Source organism: Ochotona princeps, chromosome 10 (genome assembly GCF_030435755.1).
Source record: "Ochotona princeps isolate mOchPri1 chromosome 10, mOchPri1.hap1, whole genome shotgun sequence".
Taxonomy (NCBI): Eukaryota; Metazoa; Chordata; class Mammalia; order Lagomorpha; family Ochotonidae; genus Ochotona; species Ochotona princeps.
In genome coordinates, this window is record NC_080841.1 from 48505282 (window position 1) to 48526945 (window position 21664).

General features: G+C 40.0%; 1 protein-coding gene across 1 annotated transcript in view; it reads right to left on the reverse strand.

Annotated features, from left to right (window-relative positions):
• Window positions 1-517: 517 nt before the first annotated feature.
• The window catches only part of OPN3 (opsin 3), a 39331-nt gene continuing 18184 nt past the window's right edge, over window positions 518-21664 (reverse strand). The window contains exons 2-4 of the mRNA XM_004578507.3: window positions 10304-10623; window positions 4481-4732; window positions 518-1680 (exon numbers count right to left, since the gene is read on the reverse strand). Coding sequence (XP_004578564.2) covers window positions 1417-1680; window positions 4481-4732; window positions 10304-10623 — 836 coding nt within the window. The 3' untranslated portion in view covers window positions 518-1416. The remainder of the gene's footprint in view (window positions 1681-4480; window positions 4733-10303; window positions 10624-21664) is intronic.

Consider the following 21664-nt stretch of genomic DNA (forward strand, 5'->3'; position numbering starts at 1 on the left):
GAAGTCCTTTAGTGTGAATAATGATGAAGATGCAACACTATGGAGACTATTACCCAATATAAGAATTATATAATGAAATGGAAATTTTCAGCATTTTTCTACAATGTTACATTTAATCTACAGGGGAGAAAAGAGTAATTTTTCCTTTTATCCATCTTATGTTCATTGGCTGGATCCCTATGACAAAAGGCACCAAAAGGAAACCAAACACAAACAAAGTTTATTCACATGTATTTTTCATATGTACATGGTAGGCACCCAGGGGATGGGTAAATCTCAAAGAGCTGAAGTAGATCTTCACCAAGAACAAGTAAAATGGGATTTGAACCTCTAGTGATGGCAAATTGTGAGATGGAAAATAAATGGGAGTTAATGCAGATTTCTCTGGTTCTGTCTCCAGGAAGAGAATTCTCTGGTGACCAGCCTTTCTGTCTCCAGTAGAATGGGGAGACAGATTTGTAAGTATCTGACCTTTCAGGCAAAGAGAGTAGGGACCTTTTTCTGAGCTTCTTCTCAACTGTAGTCATATGAAAATAATCCTTTTGCAGAAGGAACATGTATAGTGGTAACATATTATGGTTGCCTCTCCACCAACATTGGTCATAACTTATTTAGTGGACTAATTGACGACCACCAAAACTAAATAATATATTCCACGAATACACTTCTACACTTTAGTTCCTTGTTTGCCTGGAAATCTTTTCCTAAATCCGTAACTCTGGAAAACTATTTGAAGGCAGGATAACCCTTCCATGCTCATGGTCCAAATAGATGGAGAAAGCAGCTGTCATCAACATCATCTTCACCATGTAATCTTCTATAATTGTACAATGAGCTATGTACCAAGATTACCTTGAAATTCCTCAACCTGTTCTCTTTGCATTGCTGGTTTTAGTAATATCACCAAGCACATACTCCATAGTACATTAGTGTGAGACTCCTCTTATGCTTGCATTCTAGAATTAGCTCCATAAATATGATTTAGTCAAACATGACAACACTGAAAAGGACCCAATTGTACAGAAAATTCAAGATTTTCTAATTATTTCACACAAGTGTATGAGACAAAGCTATTTTTACAGAGAAATATATTTGAGGAAAAATGTAATAATTGCCTTGGAAAATACAGTCCCTTAAAAATGTATCTGAAATGAAAATTTCCCACATTAGAAGAGGATGGAGTCAAGATGCCCATCTTGTGCCACAGGTGGTTTTTCATTATGTGAAGCACCCATTGAATGAAAAGAATTTGTTGTCTTCAATTACTTCTTGAAGCTAGACAGTAATTCAGAATTATGCTGGGCCACAAACATTGTGTTAATTTTATGAAGAATGTGTATTCTGAAAGTCTTTTTAATGGAGGTCTATATATAGTGTTCAATTCAAGGCTCCATCTTTTATTACCATCATTTATTCCTATAATGGACGAACCTGGATTACATCAACCTTGGACCCACTGGCTTTATCACTGTCATCAACTGATAATGACTCATCACTGGTGATAATAAAAATGATGGAGGAAGAATTAAAAGTCACTTTTTTCTTTGGCCTGTCCCCATCTTTCTGTGACATCACAATGGGTCTGATCTGCATTTCACTCCCGACAGCTGGCAGGGCTTTACTCGACTGCTGGCATCTCAGTGGCCGGAAACACAGAAGCTGCAAAAGGGATCTTCGAAACTGGGCAGAGAAAAAAAGAGTTGAAATTTAAGTAAAAATTTGGCCTGTTATCCAGATTAATATTCCAGAAAATTAGTTCAGCTTTGAGTTGATTTTTTGCTTGTCAGCTGATAGGGTGTGGAGTTCTATAGTAATGCTCATATCTAAGTCACCATGGAATTTCATGTCTTATTTAATTCTTATTAATTATAGGACTATTTAAAAAATATCCCTAGCTTCAATTCCTATGCTCTGCCTATCCAAGCTGTTATATTTCTTTCTCTAAGGAATCTGAACATCAATTCGATCTACAAATGCTCAGTGAGCACCTTCTAAGTTGTAATGCTAAAAACGAAATTATAAAATGCAAAGCCAGTCAAGTCACTTCCTGGCAGAGTTTAGGTCTTGGTGTACTCTCTTCCTTTAATTAATGAAAAATTTTTAAAATCAAAATCACTAATCATTTGGGGGAAAATACAACACAGATTGTCAGTGTTCACCAATGCATGTGATTCTTGTAGTGTTTGGAGTAAAACCCTGCCTCGCTCTTCTCAACCCCCTTTGTTCTTTCACTTCTGCAAGCACCTTGGGAAGTCTAGGCTTGAAGCTGGCGACGTCACAGAATGGAAGGAGCTTAGATTCCTAAATGACTGCCCCAAACAGATCCCATCGCATCAGACAGGAGACTGGAGACTGACTCATAAACTGTCTCTCTGAGTTAATCCTCTCAAACACTGAGATTATTTGCTACAGTAAAACAAAGGCTAATTTGACTGTTATCCATTTTCTATAGGAAAAATAACCTATACTTTCCAAAATCAGGAAATACCAATTAAGAAAATGAGGAATATCTGGATTGATTTCTGTCTTCATATAAGCAAATTAGCACTTAGTTTCTATTCCCAGTTTAAAATACTCATTTGTTTTGAACTTTTTCATCAAACCATTCCTTGGTATGTCAGATTATATGTGCTAAAAATACATTATTATAAAGGTTAAATGTATATATGGCAAAATTCTATATTATTTTCATATATAAGGAATAACCGCATTCATAACAAGGATCAGCCCAGCACAATAGCCTAGTGGCTCAAAGTCCTCATCTTGCACGCACCAGGATCCCATATGGGTGCTAGTTCATATCTCGGCAGTGCCACTTCCCATCCAGCTCCCTGCTTGTGGCCTGGGAAAGCAGTGGGGGATGGCCCAAAGCCTTGGGACCCTGCAGCCATGAGGGAGACCTGGAAGAAGCTCCTGGCTTCAGATCGGCTCAGCTCTGGTCGTTGGAGCCACTTGGGAAGTGAATTATTGGATGGAAGATCTTCCTCTCTGTCTCTCCTCCTCTCTGTATATCTGACTTTGTAATAAAAATAAATAAATCTTTAAAGAAAAGATAACAAGAATCACTGTCTTTTTTGCTTAATTTAACTTATACATTTGGCTTTTTTTAAAGCTTTATTTATTTTTATTGAAAATGCAGATTTACAGAGAAAAGGAGACAGAGAGAAAGATTTTCCATCCTCTGGTTCATTCACCAAGTGGTTCAATGGCTGGAGCTGAGCTGATCCGAAGCCAGGTACCAGGAGCTTCTTCATGGTCTCTCGAGTGAGTACAGGGCCCCAAGGCTTTGGGCCATCCTCTACTGCTTTCCCAGGCCATAAGCAGGGAGCTGGAAGGGGAGTGGAGTAGCCAGAACACAAACTGGTGCCCATATGGGATCCCAGAGGATACAAGTTGAGGATTTAGCCACTAGGTTATCGCATCAGGCCCGAGATTTGAATTTTTAAAAATTATATTCATGCATTTGAAAGGTAGAGTGATAGATGACAGATCAACAAAGAAGATGCTCCCAATCATTGGCTCTCTCCTCCCAGGCCCACAATAGCCAGTGGTGGGCTACAGCAAAACCAGGGGATTGGAATTCCATCTGGTTCTCCCTGTGGACAGCAAGGACCCAACAGCTTGAACCATCACTCACAGCATTACGGGTGCATATTAGCAGGAATTTAGAAAAGCAGTCAGTACCAAATCCAGATACAGGCATCCCAAGTGGCTGCTTAACTGCTGTGCTAATGGCACACCGCAAGCTCTCATTTTCGTAACAGCCAACAAATAAAAATATTCGTGCTACAGAAACAGACATAAACTTTCCAGTAGACCTACATGAAGTTTCTAGAGCCAAACTGAATTTGGCTAGATACTGGCCATGGTGTGTGAAGAACAGCCCTGATCGATGGCTTGGTAGTGTCCATAGTGTCAAGTGAGGAGGTATAAACACTGAATTTGAAGATACAATTGAACCAGGTTCAAGTTGTAACATTGGCAACTCCTGGATTAGGCAAGTTCATTTATGCAATCTGAACCTATCCATAATCTACAAAGGAGAAAAATATTTTTATTTCATGGGTTTTTGTAAAAACAGTATCACTGCTTAATACAGTACTGGTTCTAATCCCGGCAGCTCCACTTCCCATCCAGCTCCCTGCTTGTGGCCTGGGAAAGCAGTTGAGGACGGCCCAATGTATTGGGACCCTGCACCCACGTGGGAGACCTGGAGGAGGTTCCAGGTTCCCAGCTTCGGATCGGTGCGTACCGGCCCGTTGCGGCTCACTTGGGGAGTGAATCATCGGACGGAAGATCTTCCTCTCTGTCTCTCCTCCTCTGTGTATATCTGGCTGTAATAAAATGAATAAATCTTTAAAAAAATATGTCTTAATTGGGGTTCCCAATATTGAAGCTGCTCTGAAATATTTCTCTAAAAGTATTATACTGTCCAACTCCACCCTCAACATGATAATAAGGAACCAATTACATAATTTACCTTTCTGATCATGAAGATATAAATAACTGGATTGTACACTGTGCTTGATTTACAAAAGAGATACGAAACAATAGATATTGTTGGTGTGACCAGGCGCCCATAGCCATTAACCACCAAGAAACGGATTACTATATAAGGCATCCAGCAAATCAGGAAAGTGAAGATCATAAAAAAGCACATTTTGGCCACTTTCTTTTCATATCTTAAAATCTTGATCACTTGAATTGTCTGAAGGTCTTCCACACAACGAAGCTGCAGAGAGGAGAAAGAAGGGAAGGGGTTCAAAATGAACGAACTGTTTTCTTGGCTGTTATTGTAACAAATCCACAGACATCATTTTAGCCCCTGTCTGAATGAAAAGAAGAACTGAACAGGACCCAGATAGTGTGACTTCTTATTCGAGACCTATGACCAGGCCTGGGGAATTTGTCTGGGCTCTCAGAGTCCTCATCTGTAACGTGTCATGGTTGAAATACAGAGCATTTTCCATCACTAAGTCATTTTCAATGCTCTTGTAATTTACATAATAAGAAAAAAATAATTCTTTTGTTTAGGTGCCAAGTTCTACAAGATAACTGAAAGAGTCATGATAAAATGGAAGCAATTTCTGCGTGATCTTGGAAACTTCTATATCCAGATCATTAGTCCACAGCTTCACATACCATGCAGCCAACCCAGTACTATGTCAGGAGTTCTGACAGCAGAACCTGTAGCTGATCTTGATGATGCTGGAAACCACTGAGTCCTTCAACCCACTGCTAATGACTGTGGGGTGAGATTTGAGGAATGTGTTTGCTGATAGTTTTATCAGGGGCTCATTTACAGAGAACAGCACTTGATAAAACCTAGAGAACCTGATTTCCCTGAAAACTGCACACCCACTCCTTGTCCGTCCCCTATAACGAAACTCAGGGCTAAAATGCACAGTCTGCAAGTAGTTAAAAGTTTCACTGATAAAAATTTCTTCCTTTTTTTAAATAAAAAGTTCTAATAAAATTTTAATTATAAATTTATTTTTTAAAAACCTCTGCCATCACAAAAAAAGATTTTTCAATGTCTGTCCTATTATTATTATAACTGTGTTGTGAAAGTGAAGGACATTATATTCCTACACACCAAAAGCATATTCTAAGGTAAAAATGGTTGCTTCAAGACATTCTCAGAAGTTATATCAATTTTTCTTCAAAATGAAAATACTTTTACATTGATTTTTTAAAAAGATATGGTGCATACAGTTGATACATGGTCTTGAAAATTTTTAACTTGGAAACATACTCCATTGCAATGCACTCTAAACATTCATTTTAATTCTAAAACTATCATAAAAATTTGGGGAAAATTTTCAAAAGAAATTACCTGTAATGTGTGCTAATAGTGTTTTAAAATAGCTTTGAATTGATATTCTTAAATAGTGATATCATATAAAATTATATTTCAGAAGCTATAGTATTATTAAAATTGTGGGTTTAGATTGATCAAAAATAAAGACAGCCAAAAATTAAAGTGTCTTTTTTTAGGATAGAGAGATAATAATTTGTGTAGACAGGGAGTACATATTAAATTTTTAGTGCTGTTGTCCTTGTGTATAACTCTCTCTTAAAATAATTGCATTTAACATGATAGAACAGTACCCTCTTTTCAGAAATGTTTTGAAGGGAGGTTCCTCCTTAGAGTATTTAGGAAAGTTATGGGTTTTGGTAATAAAAGCTCTAGATAGGGGGAGTATGCAGCACAGCTGGTTAAGGCATTGGAAGTATCCAAAGCTTAAGCACTGGCTCTGGTCCCTGCTGCCCCACTTCTGATCTAGCTTCTACCTAATGCACCTGAGAAAGCAGCAGAAACTAGTTCAAGCATTTGGGCCCCCACTACCTACATGGAAGACCCAGATAGAACTACTGGCTCCTAACTTCGGCCTGACCCATCCTTGGCTGTTGGAGCTATTTTGGGAGTGAAACAGCAGATGAAGATTTCTCTCTCTCCTCCCCTCCCTCCCTCTGTCTGTGTCACTCTGGCATTCAAATGTAGATAGATAGATAGATAGATAGATAGATAGATAGATAGATAGATAGACAGACAGACAAACAGACAGACAGATAGATAAATTTTCTTTTTAAAAAAAGTCTCTGGATTTGGAATTAGATCAGGTCTATATCCTACTTGGGCTCCCAGTGTGATACTGAGCAAATCTATTAGCTCCTCAAAGAGTAAAGAGAAATGAAGTTAAAATGAATAATGCGTTAGAATAAACAGAACCTTAGTTCCAGTTCCAAATATATGGTTTGGGGAAGTTGTTCTCAAGATTAAAATATCTACTTATGTTTTAACTATATCTGAAGCTAATATGCTTGTATACATATGCAATTTTATAATATCATAGGATATTTGCAATCACGATTTTTGATTGCTTGAAACTCTTCCAAGTATCAATTTGTAACCACATATACTGCCATCCACTCTACCCACTGCCATGAGCCCCCCTGAGTTTTGCTGCATCACTTTCTGGGCAAGTGAGTCTTCATCATTTGTCACTAGTGTTCCACTCAGAGTGCTTACTCAGCACCTTGGAATTCCATGCATGCTGGAGAAGCTAATGAGCAGACACTGCTCAACACCCGCCCAGCTCCTTTCTGGCAGAAGGAAAAGATCCTAATATTTCAGATTATTTAGTTTTACATATGTGAAGCTTTCAGAATTTTCATTGGCCTATTTGTTTTGCTTCTTAGGTGTATCATTTTCTATTCCTTCATTCTTCTCATTAAATTGTTTTTTAATTAAAGAGCTCTTCTTCCTGTATCAGCTCCTTTGTTCAACTGAGGACATTTTTCAAAATGGTTATCGATGAAGCAAGAGCGCATGCACAAATTGGTCCTAATTAATGAAACCCTTGAGACAAATGCTCTGGAATTTCTCCTACACAAATTCTCTGCCTAAATAAATAGTGGATGCTTGGTGCTTATTGATCTAGGTATCTGTCAGTAGTCAAAGAGTCCCAAGTTTGCAGTTTCGTCTCCATCACTGTTTGAGTCACCCCTTGAAAAGCCAACAAATAGAGGCAAATTACTCATCATGACTTGTCTGTTGAGGTAGCAGCACAGTCAAACTTTCAGTAGCCCCTGCATTCCTCTTTCTATGTCCTCCATCTGTAACTTATACTAAAATTGTGATGGTACCTATTGTATATGAGCACCACTACCATCGAAGATGAAAAAGTAAGTAAGCCCTGCTCTCTGGTCTTAAAAGAATTCACCATTTGATGGGGCTGATAGGCACACAAACTGAATCAATAGGTGAAGCCTGCCAAAGGGAAGGTTACAAGCATAGGCTTGGAAGTACTCAGGGTGGTTGGTCAGTTCTGATATTCAGTTAGAACAGGAAAAACATGATCTCAGCCTTCTAGCAAGAGGAGGAGAGATAGAATATTCTAAAGAGAGAGAATGTGCTAAGGCAGGGAAACAAAAGACTATTCAAGGAACAAGAAATAGTGCATTTTAGGGCCCAGCACAATAGTGTAGTGGTAAAAGTCCCCGCCTTACACACACCAGGATCCCATGTGGGGACCGGTTCTAATCCCGGCTGACCTGCTTCCCATCCAGCTCACTGCTTGTGGCCTGGGAAAGCAGTCGAGAATGGCCCAAAGCCTTGGGACCCTGCACCTGGATGGGAGAATCAGAAGAGCTCCTGGCTCTTGGCTTCAGATTGGCTCAGCTCTAGCTGTTGCAGCCGCTTGGGGAGGGAACCATCGGGCGGAAGATCTCTCTGTCTCTCCTCCTCTCTGTATATCTGCGTTTCTAATAAAAGTAACTAAATCTTTTTAAAAAAGAAAAATGCATTTTGGCATGAACTGAGATGACAAGGGGAGGAGAGTATCAAATGAAGCTGACCAGGCAGATGGGAGATACCACACAGGATCTGGTTCTGTTCAATCATGCAGCTGATGGACTTCCTGAGGTATTACTTGAAAACAAGTGCTGTGGTGCTGATGTGCAGCGAAGAGGCGAGAAGGAAGATATAAAGGAAGGAGGACTGAGATCTTTTGAGTTGAGTTCATAGCAATTGGATTGGGAAAACATGGACATATGGCACAATATTTAAATAAAAGATAAAAATTGATGGAAGTTAGCTTTGTTGGCTGACCATGGGTGAACAGTAAAGTATTACTTCCTAATTTCTGGTGGTGAGCTAGTCATGATGACCATTCAACAAGAAAAGGAATGGAAAAGTAGCAAATCTGGGGGACACATGGCAAATTAATCTCTACATAAGTTGACTTTGAGGCGACTGAACTCCAAGTGAAGGAATATAGTAGGCAGTTCACTCTGAAGACCTAGCAAACGTCAGAAAAAGACTTGCACTGGAAAAAGATTTTAAACTCAAAGTTCTTGGTAGACAAAAAAAAAAAAAAAGTTAACGCCAAACTCATGACTTCATCTACTCATCTAACCCTAACTACATTCTAAGGTCTTATTTTTCAAATAATATCAAATTGGGAATTAGATCATAACGTATGAACTTGGGAGAGACACAAATCTAAGGTTGGTTTTTATTGTAAGTTAGCCTACTTAGTAAAGAAAAGATTGAAGATACAACAAAAGAGAGATGTAACATTTGAGTTTCCTAGAGGCAGACAGCAGGCTGAGTGGAACAATCAGAACACAGCATCAGTTTGTTCCTGGCATACAGCTCTGCTCACCATGTAATTGAGGAAAGAGGCACAAAGATCAGGGTGGCCCTGTGTATTTGTATAAAGGGGAGCAAAGAGAGGGGGAAGTTCTTGTCATGGCTTTATTTTACTCAATGTGTAAGAAGCATGATTACTTGACAAACGTGAGAGTGAAGGGATAGTTGGAAAGAGATTAAAGTCAGGATCTGTAGCCGCCCTGGTGTAGCCCACATAAAGATATGAAGGATGCTTTTCATCCATGTCCAGGGCTGAGGGAACATCTAAGTAAGGGCAGGAGTGGGTTTTCTTCCAGTTTTGCTAAAAGAGCATTGGATTCAGGGATTTCTTTTAATAAAATGAATGTTTATAAAGGAAAAACACGTTGAATAAGATGAGTCATGATATAAAATGGTACATGTAGCAGTATGTGGTTTAAAAACAAAGTTAAAAAAAAGAATAAAAGCTAGAGGCATTTGTCAGACTGAGCAAGACAGAATTCTGATGAAAGCAGAAGACAAGTAGCAGCGAGTGAATACAGAAAAATGTGCACAGTCCAAATTAGAGCTGGTATAGGGATGCATCCCACTCTCAGTTCAAACGTCCTTCTAGTTGGTGCCCAACATGAAATCTGTCTCTGCTCAGTTCTTTTCCTTTCTGATTTTGAAGTGGTTTATAGACAAGACACCTGTGCCTGTTTCTAGGGGTGGGGTCATGTGACCTTTGAGTCAATAACATGATTGGAAGTGCGGAATTCCCTTCTTTAGCATTCTTAAATTCAAAGAGTGCTGGATAAAGAAGGGATTTTTATTGTGGTTATTTTTTGTGGTTGATTTTTGTCTGCACATTAGATGCTTATTCCTTTTTTGTGGTGAAAATTATGTAGAAAGTAAATACTAATTCTCATTGATCTTTAGAGAGTGACTCATAGTACAAAATTCTACTGAAAAATATTCTGAAAAGCAAAATCAAAAAGAAATTATATTGAAAAGATACCCCATTGATCTTTTCAGAATGATTCAATGTAAAACTCTACCAACAAAGGACTCTAGAAAGTCCCCCAAAGCTACTTCAGTTCTGTATGGCTACTAATTATACAGACAGACTTGGATTCATTCCCACACAACACTGCTCTGGGGGAGAGACCTCTGTTGCTTTCAACTCACCATTCGAACCGAATACAGAATATGGCCATAACAGTGGGCTATGACACCCACAGGCACCACCAGGCAGCCAAGAAACAAGAAGAGCACAAAAGAGGAGTCGTTGGCATTCTTGGATTTCCAGTCCACGGTGCAGCCTAGTCCATGTATGTCCAGCATGTACCTGTTCCAGCCCAGGAGAGGTGCTCCGGCCCATGCCAGGGAGTAGAGCCAGATGTAGGTAATGGCCCTCCAGGCCCAGGAATAATTGATCACTCTTGCATGGACCACACGAATATAACGTTCATAGGCCAGCACAGTTAGGGTGGTAATAGAAACAATCCCTGCAAGAAGAGAAATTGGAAAAGCATAGCATGATGCCAGGGTAAAACAGAGAGATGACACATTATCCACTGGAAATGTCTCATGGGGCGTCAGACTGATGGAGTGCTCTGAAGCTTATATATCCAGGACTAACAAAGACCCTATGGTACCCAGGAAATTGGGCGGAAAACATATTTACTGAAACAAAGAAAACACAGCAGAAAATGGCATGTGGATTGTAGTAGGAAAAAAAAAGTCCTAAAATCAGCCCTGACCCAATGATGCAGCCTTGCTTTAAATTTTCTGCTAAAAACAAACTTCAGAACAAGTCAGAGACAGTCACTAGAGCAAATATCTCCTTCACTTTTGCCTTCTTTCAGCTATATCTAACTTAGCAATAAAGACGTAGTATATTACTGTTTTTAATGATCTATGATGACTTTAAAATTTAGTACATATGAACATATGTGTGTTTTGCCAATCAGTTATTGTTTATAACTGTTTCTATATTCTGATTAAACTAGGGTTTTGTTATTTATTTTCTTTTTACTTGCTAAACTCATTATAAGCCTTTTACTATACTGCAAATTTATAATATGTTATCTCAAAAATTAATACAAGACAGAAAGGGAGGAGAAAGGAGGCTGGGAGGAAGGATGCAAGCAGGAGGGAAGGAGAAGGGAATATCATATATTCTTAGAATTATATCTATAAACCATATTAATGAATAACTTTTAAAGAGTTAAGAAAAATTATGACGCTATCACACTATTTGGTGTATCATTATAAATATTGCTGCAGAGTCCTATCATGTGCTAATACATTCTTATTTCCCCAGTTATGACAATTCTCATGATCTTCCTGCCTTATGACATCAATCTCTATTCTTAGTAAAAAGTATCTATACTACATATAAAGCAAATGCAGAAAATATTAAAAATGGTTAAATTTTGAAGTTAAGAATAGGGCCCGGCAGCATGGCCTAACGGCTTAAGTCCTCACCTTGAACACGCCAGGATCCCATATGGTCGCCGGTTCTAATCCCGGCTGACCTGCTTCCCATCCAGCTCCCTGCTTGTGGCCTGGGAAAGCAGTTGAGGATGGCCCAAAGCCTTGGGACCCTGCACCCGCATGGGAGACCTGGAGGAAGTTCCTGGCTCCTGGCTTTGGATTGGCACAGCACCGGCCATTGTGGCTCACTTGGGGAGTCATCTGATGGAAGATCTTCCTCTCTGTCTCTGCTCTTCTCTGTATATCTGACTTTGTAATGAAAATAAAATAAATCTTAAAAAAAAGAAGTTAAGAATAAAGAAATCATACAGTAAGAAAAAAGCGGCAGTTAACTTCTCTTCCTTCTCCTCATTTTTGTTGTGTAGGTCAGTCATTCTTATAGCAATATAGAATTAGAAATAGTTGGAACCAGCTTGAAGACTACTGTGGCAGTGAGAGCAAGATATGGCAGGGCCTCAACAAGAGCAACATTAAAGGGATGAACAATAAATTCTGGATCCTAGAGATATTAACAATCGCACAATGGAATCCATCTGCTTATTCAACCCAAGGAGAGAGGAAGGGGAGTCCAAAATAACTTAAAAATAATCCTTAACCTGCCTACTAAGAAGATGGTGATCACAATAAGCCAAGATTGCAAACTGTAAGGATATGAAGAGAAAATGGAATTATGAGCTGACTAGAACACATTGTGAAAAATATTTGTCTAGGGCCTGGCGCGGTAGCCTAGTGGATAAAGTCCTCGCCTTGAATGCACCAGGATCCCATATGGGTGCTGGTTCTAATCCTGGCAGCCCCGCTTCCCATCCAGCTCCCTGTTTGTGGCCTGGGAAAGCAGTGGAGGATGGCCCAAAGCCTTGGGACCCTGCACCTGCGTGGGAGACCTGGAAGAAGCTCCTGACTCCTGGTTTCAGCTCAGCTCCTGGCTGTTACGGTCACTTTGGAAGTGAATCATCAGACGGAAGATCTTCCTCTCTATCCGACTTTGCAATAAAAATGAAATAAATATTTTTAAAAAGTGTAATGTGTAGATGAAAAGAAGTTAGAGGAAAAGTGGCTTTAAAAGAAAAAAAATAATAATCAGGTTGGTCTCCCAAGAAGCAGGGTAAGGTGTGTGTGAGAGAGAGAGAGGGAAGCACACGATGCTGCTATTCAGAGGCTTGGGGGCAAGTCCCAACTCCACACTAAGTAACTTCATAATTTTCAGAAGATGATACAGTCACTTCAGACTTTAGCCTTTTATTCTTTTGCAAAATTAAAAATCTTTCCACATCATAAAATTTTGTGTTGATGAGCTACAGATTTATGAAGTAAAGAGGCCTTAGATTCAAAAGGCAATGGACAGGACACAATGTTCATTTATTCCCCGACATTTTGAGAGTAGTATTAGCCCCAGTGTCTGACACAAATGTTTCCAATAAATGCTCAGTGGTTAAGTTAGTTAATGCTTACTGAACCCTTACTTGACCAAGAAGACTGAGTTTTGAAATACAGAAATTAGTGATATAATGACAAATAATAGACTTAACTTCAAATTCTGACATATAGATGCATTGCCTTCTAAAATCAGTTGTATCTTATAAGTGGTACTGTCTTTGCTTTGATTATATCCCTAGAAAGAAATCTAAACATCTGGAGATAGTGCTGTAATAAGTTAATTCACTGTTGTTTAGCAGGACTTGACCCGACCAAACACTCCATATGGGACATAGGCATCTCAAGTGGTATCTTGACTACCAACCCAGAAAGTGATATTTTTCCACCAGAAAATTAAGTAGGTTAGGTATTGGCGTTTGTGGTACCATGGGTTAAGCCATCACCTGTAACACCAGCATTCTATGTTGGCACCAGTTCATGTTTTGGCTGCTCCAGTCTGACCCAGCTTCCAGCTAATGCATCGAAAGCAGTGAAAGATGGCCCAAATCATTGCACCCTGACAATCACGTGGGAAGCCTAGATGAAGTTCCTCATTCCTGGCTCGGGTCTGGCCCAGTCCAGGTCCCAGCTGTTGAAGCCATATTGGGAGTGGACCAGCATATGTAAGATCTCTTTATAACTCTCGCCACTTGGCCACTAATATTCAGTACAAGGACAGGTTAGTACAGATTGGGGAATAGTAAACCTTGTATTCTTCAGGTTCCCCCTGGCAGCATGGCCACGGAGCCGAATGGCGCCTCTAATCAGATGGACGTAGTCTTGAAGGGTGAGTAAGTGAACAACTCCTTCGCATGTACATGCTGGTGTTGAGTCTACTTACTGCACATGATTCAGCGTTTCCCTTAACACTAAGGCAAAGGACGGCTTATGCAAACTGGCCCCAATTATTCATGACCAGAATCATCACTCTATAGATGGCTCCTCTGCTTTTGGGAAAGAGGTCTTTGGCTCAGAAACCTGTAGGTAGTGGAGGTACTTTTGCAAGCTGAGGATGAACTCCCAAACCTGTTATTTTGCTTTTGCGCCACCTGCTGCCACTAAAGTGCAACTCCCACTTCCCCACACTGGGATAGTGTGTAGTGTGCTGCCTCTGCTCTTCCCTGCGCAGCTGCTGGTTGAGCAGGTTCTGTGGAAGTGCCTCCCACTGTGCTGAGTAGATCTTGTTGAAGAAATCAACATTAAAACTGGTCCAGAATATAGGAACAGGTGTTACGGGGTAAAAAGACTGGGCATGCATTCCTGGCTGGAAGAACTTCTACAAAGGCAAGGTGAAATCCCTCAAATGTTTGCAAGAATGCCTCTGGGGGCATCAGTGGTTAAGGTGCTGCTTGGGATACCAGCAACTCCTATTGGAGTGCCTGGGCTTGAGCCCAGCTCTGCTTCCAACTCCAACTTCCTGCTGATGTATACCCTGTGAGGCAGTGGGTGGTGGCTAAGATGTGGGAGACCCTGATTGAGTTCCAAGTTCCTGGCATGGACTGGGTCACATCCTGCATTTGCAGGAATTTGGGAAGTGAATCAGCAGATGGGAGATCTTTCTCCCTCTCTCTCTCTCCTTTCTTCTTTCTCTCCCTCTGCCACACACACACACACACACACACACACACACAAAGAGTGCCTTAAACTCCAGGCCTACACTGGAGTGGAGTCTAACACCAGCACTGGTGCAAAGCTAGTTTTGTTTTCTGTAGTTGTGCTCCACAGCAGGGAACTTACAATATTTTTCTAGTATTTTCTCAAGAAATAATTATTTTTCACATTCCTTAAAGTGCTCATAAGTTTAAAAAAAGACACCTAAGTTGTTTATCTAAGTATCAATATTTTAAAGTCCCACTCTTCTAAATAATCCATTGCATGCATGTGTGTATAAAAAGATGAGCAATAATTTACACGTATTTCATTCCAATTTACTCCTAAATGTTTTATCACACATACATAAGTACAGCTGAAAGAATTAAAAATGTTCATCTTATTTTGCAACAAAAATGTATCTAGAAATTGACATTTTTCAATTGCCTAAACAGAAAGACTCCAAGCATTAAAAAAAGAAGGCCGTTGAGGTTGAATTATCATTAAAATTTATATTTGCAGATAATTTGTCAGAATGATTTATTACAAGTAAACAAGAATGATCTCTTAAAGAAATTAATATGGCTTTTTCCTACTACAAAAGATATATCTACCTATTGTTATCATTACTAATACCTACAATAATGCAGGATCAATTCTATTCCTAGTGTTCTTGTTTATAAAGTAAAAATAGCCAATCTCACTTACAATGGTGGCAAAGGAAAAAGTTTCGTTATATAGTTAATTGCTATTAATTATAAGAACATTCATTCTTTGTCTGATTGCTTGAACTCTTTATTTTTAATGATTTACCAGTTAGCAACTCAATTTGTTTAAAATCAAATAATTGGAGATCGTCGGAGTAGTCCTACATTTCCTCAGTATCTTAAACTGTCCTTTGGTTCATATCTTAGAATCCCTTCCGTGCCCAATGGCAGCCAGCAACCATAGTAAGACTTCACTTTACTGAGGAAGCACAAGGAATTGCCTTTTGGGAGGGGGGTCCTGGCAGAGGACAGAAGAGCTTTGAGAACAGGTATGTGATTTCCAGGAAGGGACACAAGCAGAAATGGAGAATTTAGAAACTCTGTCTACCTAGCCACGAAAAGGGTGGAAGTACCTCTAGAGATTCTGGAACCAGCAGGCTAGCAGTGTTATTTTGATGGTATATCATGATGCCTTGGAGGTTTTGCTGGATCTGGCTGCATGGCTCACATCAGAATACACTTCATGCTCAGAGTGCAAGCCACAATCAGAGCTACCTGGCTGGCCACTGGCTTCCCTTTGCCCTACAATGCTGACAAAGTCTCCCAGGCTGGAACACACAGAGGCACGAACAAATGATTCCAGGGACTTGATGGATGTTGAAACAGAGCATGTGTCCAGAGAGCTGGGGAATGCAACAGAGGAGTACTCCTCCTGGGGAAATTCTGAGGCAGGTTCTTAAGAGAAAATCAGTTCTTTATTATGAACGCAAAGAGTTTATCAAATTGATGATACTGATGGTGTTATTTATGGCCAAAGATACCAGTGGTCTTCAAAAACTTTATGAAAATGTATGTAATTAAAAACTGCACAAATTTCAAAATTGTATTGCCTCAAAATGAATCTACCGATTCCATTTTCCATGCATGAACTTTCAAAAATCTCATTGTAATGCATGCAGAAGGCATCAAGATGAGAGAGGTATTCGGATGCTGACCCCTTCCTCTCTGAGTCAGATCCAGTTGTCTTGCTTCTGCAGCCATAGATTCAATAAAGTGTGGGCTCCTTCTTATTGTTCTTTAACCATACAACAATTTACATATCATCACTTTACATTGCAGGGTTTTATAGGTAACCCAGAGATTGTTTATATGGGAGTACTGTGCAAATATTCTGCCATTTTATTTAAGAAACACGGAAAAGTGAAGATTTCAGTATCCCAGTGGAGTCCTGGGACAAATGCCCATCCAATACCAGGGAACAACTGTAGTTTTTGTGAGATAGCTTGATATGACTTGATTGTTATGCATCACACATCATAGCATATAGCATGCCAGATGCCATGCTAGGCAATAAAAGAAATAGGTGAATTATACACAGAAAATAATTTTAGAATAGTGTGATAAATTCTACAATAGAAAAATGTGTTAAGATCAAATTCCTTAGAATATGACTCTGGGATAATTAATGAGCATCTCTGAACCTCAAATTTCTCACCAGTAAAATAGGTACAACTGTACCAACATGCTGTCTTACCATGTGCATGTGTTTCTGTGTATGCAATGAGAATTGCATTGATTTAATAAAACAGTGGTGCATAGTGTATTACTGCTGTGGCTGAATAGCTGTATATCTTAGAGAAAAACTGTTTATAGTGGGTAGTAAGAGGACAGAAGGTACAAGAGTTTATATACGTAATGTGATGAATTTCTATGTAACTCAAGAACAGCCATGCTCCTACATTGGCCACTAGTTGGCGTCATTAAATAGCTTATTTATAGTTCAATACTGTAGGCTGTCTAAGCAAATTTCACTAAGAAGACAGTGTAAACTTAACAGTAAGTGCTTAGAATAGATACTGCCTTGCTGTGACCTAGATCTGTTACTTCCTATCTGTTAAGTGAAAAGTTACTATGACACGGTCCTTGCCTCCACTGAGAAGGGAGTAGAAAAAGAAACTGTCAATGGGAGAAGTACTTAATTCAGAAAATGGCTTTTGAAGCAAGAGTCTTAAAGGGTAAATGCATTTCAACCAGGTTTAAAAAGGGGAGGGAGGTGTGAAGGAAGGAGCTTCCAGTCCTTCTGCAGAATCAGCTCTGTAAGCCAGAGCTTGTGCCATTTTATTTTTTGTAAATAACTCAAAATAGTAGGAGCAACTATTTCTAGAAAGAGAGCAGTGAAAGATGAGAAATTCTCCAAGGGCTCTGGGAGGTCATCATCCTGGTTTTGTCAACTTCAGCAATTCTAGAGAATTTTATTTGGAGTTTGCAGATCTTTCTATTGGAAAGTTCCTGTGGCTGCAGTGAGGAAAAAGATATGTGGCTAAGGACAAGCCCAGCTGTGGGAAAACCTAGTGGTCAAAGATAAACACCGTGCTGTAAGCAGAGCTCGCACAGTGCACCCTGGGAGAGGTGAGGGGCCGATTACTGAGGAGGTGCAGCTTTGAAGGCTTTGGGAATGGATGAACATCTGCAAGACTTGTGGGCTTGTTGGCCTAGCTCAGTCAACAAGTGTTGTAGTACTGAGGAAAAGAACAGAAAGAGTTATGGGAGAGAAAAAGGGGGTGGGGATAATTTGCCTCAGAGCTCTCTGGGTCCTTTCAAATAAACCACTTGATGGACTGTTTTTAAACCCTCTTCTTAGGAGATGGACAACTACAGAAACTTGCATTATGGTTTTGATAGCTGGCCAGGTGGTGATTACATAGCAAACTTTTCCAAATTAAGTTGAAGCACATTTGCCCTAACAAATATTGCAATTTCCTTTGTTCAAAAATATATATATTGACTTGGGGATTTTTAAAAACATGCAGTTTAATTGTACCTGTCCAATACAGTAATGGAAACAAAGGCTGTTTGAAGCGTGCTTAATAAAAAGGTTACTTGATTAGTTACTGGCTTTTACTCACGTGAATATTAAAGTAAACCAGTACATATATTGTTCTTGAAAAAGCTTTTTCTCTTAAACAGGTAAGCCTGTTTTAAACTTGTTTCCATTGCTTACCTGCTGGGCAGCTTCCCCATCTCTTATTTATTGGACAATGGTGACTCGAGGCGTTAGCACTTGGAGAAGCCCGGTACACTGTTCTGTTATCTGCTATCTCATTCAGTTTTCCCAGTTGCCATGTGAAACAAGCAGTAATTGCTGTTATTATCACGTTAGTAGATAATGAAGAATTCAAGACAAAAAATGGTAGCAAGGTCACATGCTAGTGACTGACGGCCAAGATGTAAATCACACGGCTCTCCCGCAGAGTCCATGCTGCATGGTTTTCTCCTTCTCCCTTGAGAATTATCAAAACTGCTGGACTAGTTAGGTTCCCACTACAAACAGCATACTGAACCCTCTCATAGCTAGCCTAATACACAGCTCCTGTAACTGTATGTACCGTTGATAAGAGACATTATTTTTTGAATTCAAGTTTTGTTAAGCTGAAGGATTTTAGAGGAAATGAAGGATGACCATCTTCATTTTAAGAATGCTTTCCAGCTGCTGAAATAAGCAGTTCCCATTTGGTCAATAAGAGCGGTTCTCTAAAATACTAAAATGATGGTTTAGTATGAAATGTTTACCAGACGTCTATCAAGGTACAAAAATAGTTTTAGTTAATGATCCCTTGGTTCAGATCTGCTTCTTCCCTCCCTTTATCACATTCTGTTTTTCAATGATTAGTTGTAAGATCTTACATTGAATGGCCTTCATGGTTAATATACAGACTCAGTTCCAAGGCATGTCCACACAGAATGAAAGTTAACAATAACTTCTCATGGGTTCAAAATGATGACTTCAGGTAAGATCGAACAGGTTTATGTGGAAACCGAGCCACCAAAATGCTCATGGTCCATTAAAAACTGAGACTCTGGGACAGATGTTTAGCCCAGCAGCTAATGGGCCTGTGTCTCACATGGGAGCATCTGGGTCTGACTGCCAGCTGCAGCTCCTGACCCCAATTTCCTGCCACAGCACCCCCTTGAAGGCAGTGATGATGGCACAAAGTAAGTGGGTTCCTGCTATGCGCGTCGGACACCTGGACTGAGGTCCCTGCTCCTGACGGTGGTTGCCCCAAACCGAACAGAAACAACAAAATCGGGAGCTTACCAGGACAGGTGACAAGGCAGTCCTCATGATGTGGTCGCTGGGATCATTTCTCATGGTTATGACATCTGTTCAGTTTCAGTTCTTCTTTGTTATGCTACCCTTTACTGGTAGATCATACTGAGGGTGCAATTTTTAACCCATTAACTCTGGGGACTTTTTTGACTGGGGAGGTAGAGATGAATAATTGCCAATGCAGCTGGTAAGACACTGAGTATGGGCTACATGGGCAAATCATTTTACACTCATATCCCTTCTTTGACCTTTCTTCCATTATTAACTCTCCTTGATTTCTGACTTCTCTGGCTTCAAACTTGATTCTTGTCTCCCTTATATCCCTGCTTGCACAGATATCCCAGTTTTAGAATGTTTACTTTGACTCCAGTGCGACACTTAGCATTTTTCTCCTTGATAACTGCTTGACCCCATAAATTAAGCCTCTCTTGGGACAGGACCCCATTAGCACATATTCCACACATACACCTTACCTGTCTTGGGAGGATATTGTATAGAGTGGTTCACAACGTGGGAGAATTGGGTAATACTGCTGCAAGAGACAAGCATCAGCCCAATTTATGATGCTATTAAAAATAGACTCGTGGCTGAGTTCTTTATCTTTTTTTTTTCAAGGATTTAGTTGGGGCCTAGCACAATGGTTCAGTGGCTAAATCCTCACCTTGTAAGCGTCAGGATCCATTATGGGCTCCAGTTTGTATCCTGCTATTCCACTTCCCTTCCAGCTCCCTGCTTGTGGCCTGGGAAAGCAGTAGAGGATGGCCCAATGCCTTGGGACCCTGCACCTGCATGGTGTACTAGGTTCTCCCTGCTGAGATTCCCGCAGTTTCCAACAGTACCACATGGAGGACCAACATCCCAATCAAAAAAGGACCCAAGAAATACCTATTGCTAGCAAGAACTAGAGGCCCAGGAGAAGATGAAACTGAATACAAGACAATGTCTCTATGTATTCCTTAAATTTCAACAGAATGACACACATAAGCACAGTGAACCAATCTCAAAACCTTTATCAGGAGTGCAGCTTTTCTGTATTCTACAGATAATCCAACCACACAGAGAACGTGTATGGTACTACATACATTTGTTTCCACCATTAAGCCAAAGTATTTTCTTAAGCAAATCTTAGAATAATCCGCCAACTGTGTGTGCTCAAGAAAGTCATATTGGCGAATACTTTTGGAGTAGAGTCTAGGCTCTGATACACTTTAGGAACACCTTCACTTGCTTAATTTTTCCATTTCCTCTCTCCCCCTCACATTTGCATTTAAAATTTACAGAAGTCTTTTCTCTTGAAATCTTTTAAAATTGTTCTCAGTGCCTCATCCCATGCTCACTACGCTAGTTTAGGCTCATAGCCTAAACTGATGGCTACTATCTACTTCTAAATGATGTTTTCTTCTGACTTCTGACATCCTTTTGCATATCAAATACGACATCAATCTTACCCAGACGCGATTTCTACACCGGCACAATCTTTTCCACCTGACTCATAATCCTCACTCCCAACTGTGGGCTGTGACCATGTGCGTTGTATCTCAGCAGTAGCCATTCCGTGACTACCAGCAGCTGCCACTACAACCACTGCCACTTACACATAGTGCCAATCTCTACTGTGGACCTGTGGAGAAGCTGGCTTCTCCAGCAGCAGCTGCTGGACCGAGCTGACCCAGGCAGAAGCAAAGGGATGCTAACATCTCTTCCAGTAGACTTGGACCCATGTGAGTAAAGAGACAAAGAAGAGTCAGGGATGAAATTTAGAGTTACACTGTATCTCTGAAGTTGCCCTGAAAGACTGATTAACCTGCTGGCTTTTTGTTTGTTTATTTGGTGAAGCTCTCGTTGGTTTGGGAGAGTATTCTAACCTCTTTGGCTTCCTTTCTTCCTTCCTCTATTCCTCTACCTTTTTTTTTTTTAATTTATTGACAAGTCAGAATTGGAGAAAGATCTTCCATCCACTGGTTTACTCCCCTAAATGACTGCAATGGCCAGAATTGGATCAGGCTGAATCCAGGAGCTTCATCTGGGTTTCCTATGTGGGTGTCAGGGACCCAAAAACTTGAGCCATCTTCTGTTGCTCATGTCTCTCTCTCCAATTAAATAATAAGCACCATGCATTTTATATCTTGGCATCCTCCTTAAACTTACAAAAGTTCTTAAAGAATTGCTGTATATTTGTTGATGATAAAATTTGTATATATATAACCATTTTAGTACTTCCTCTAAAAC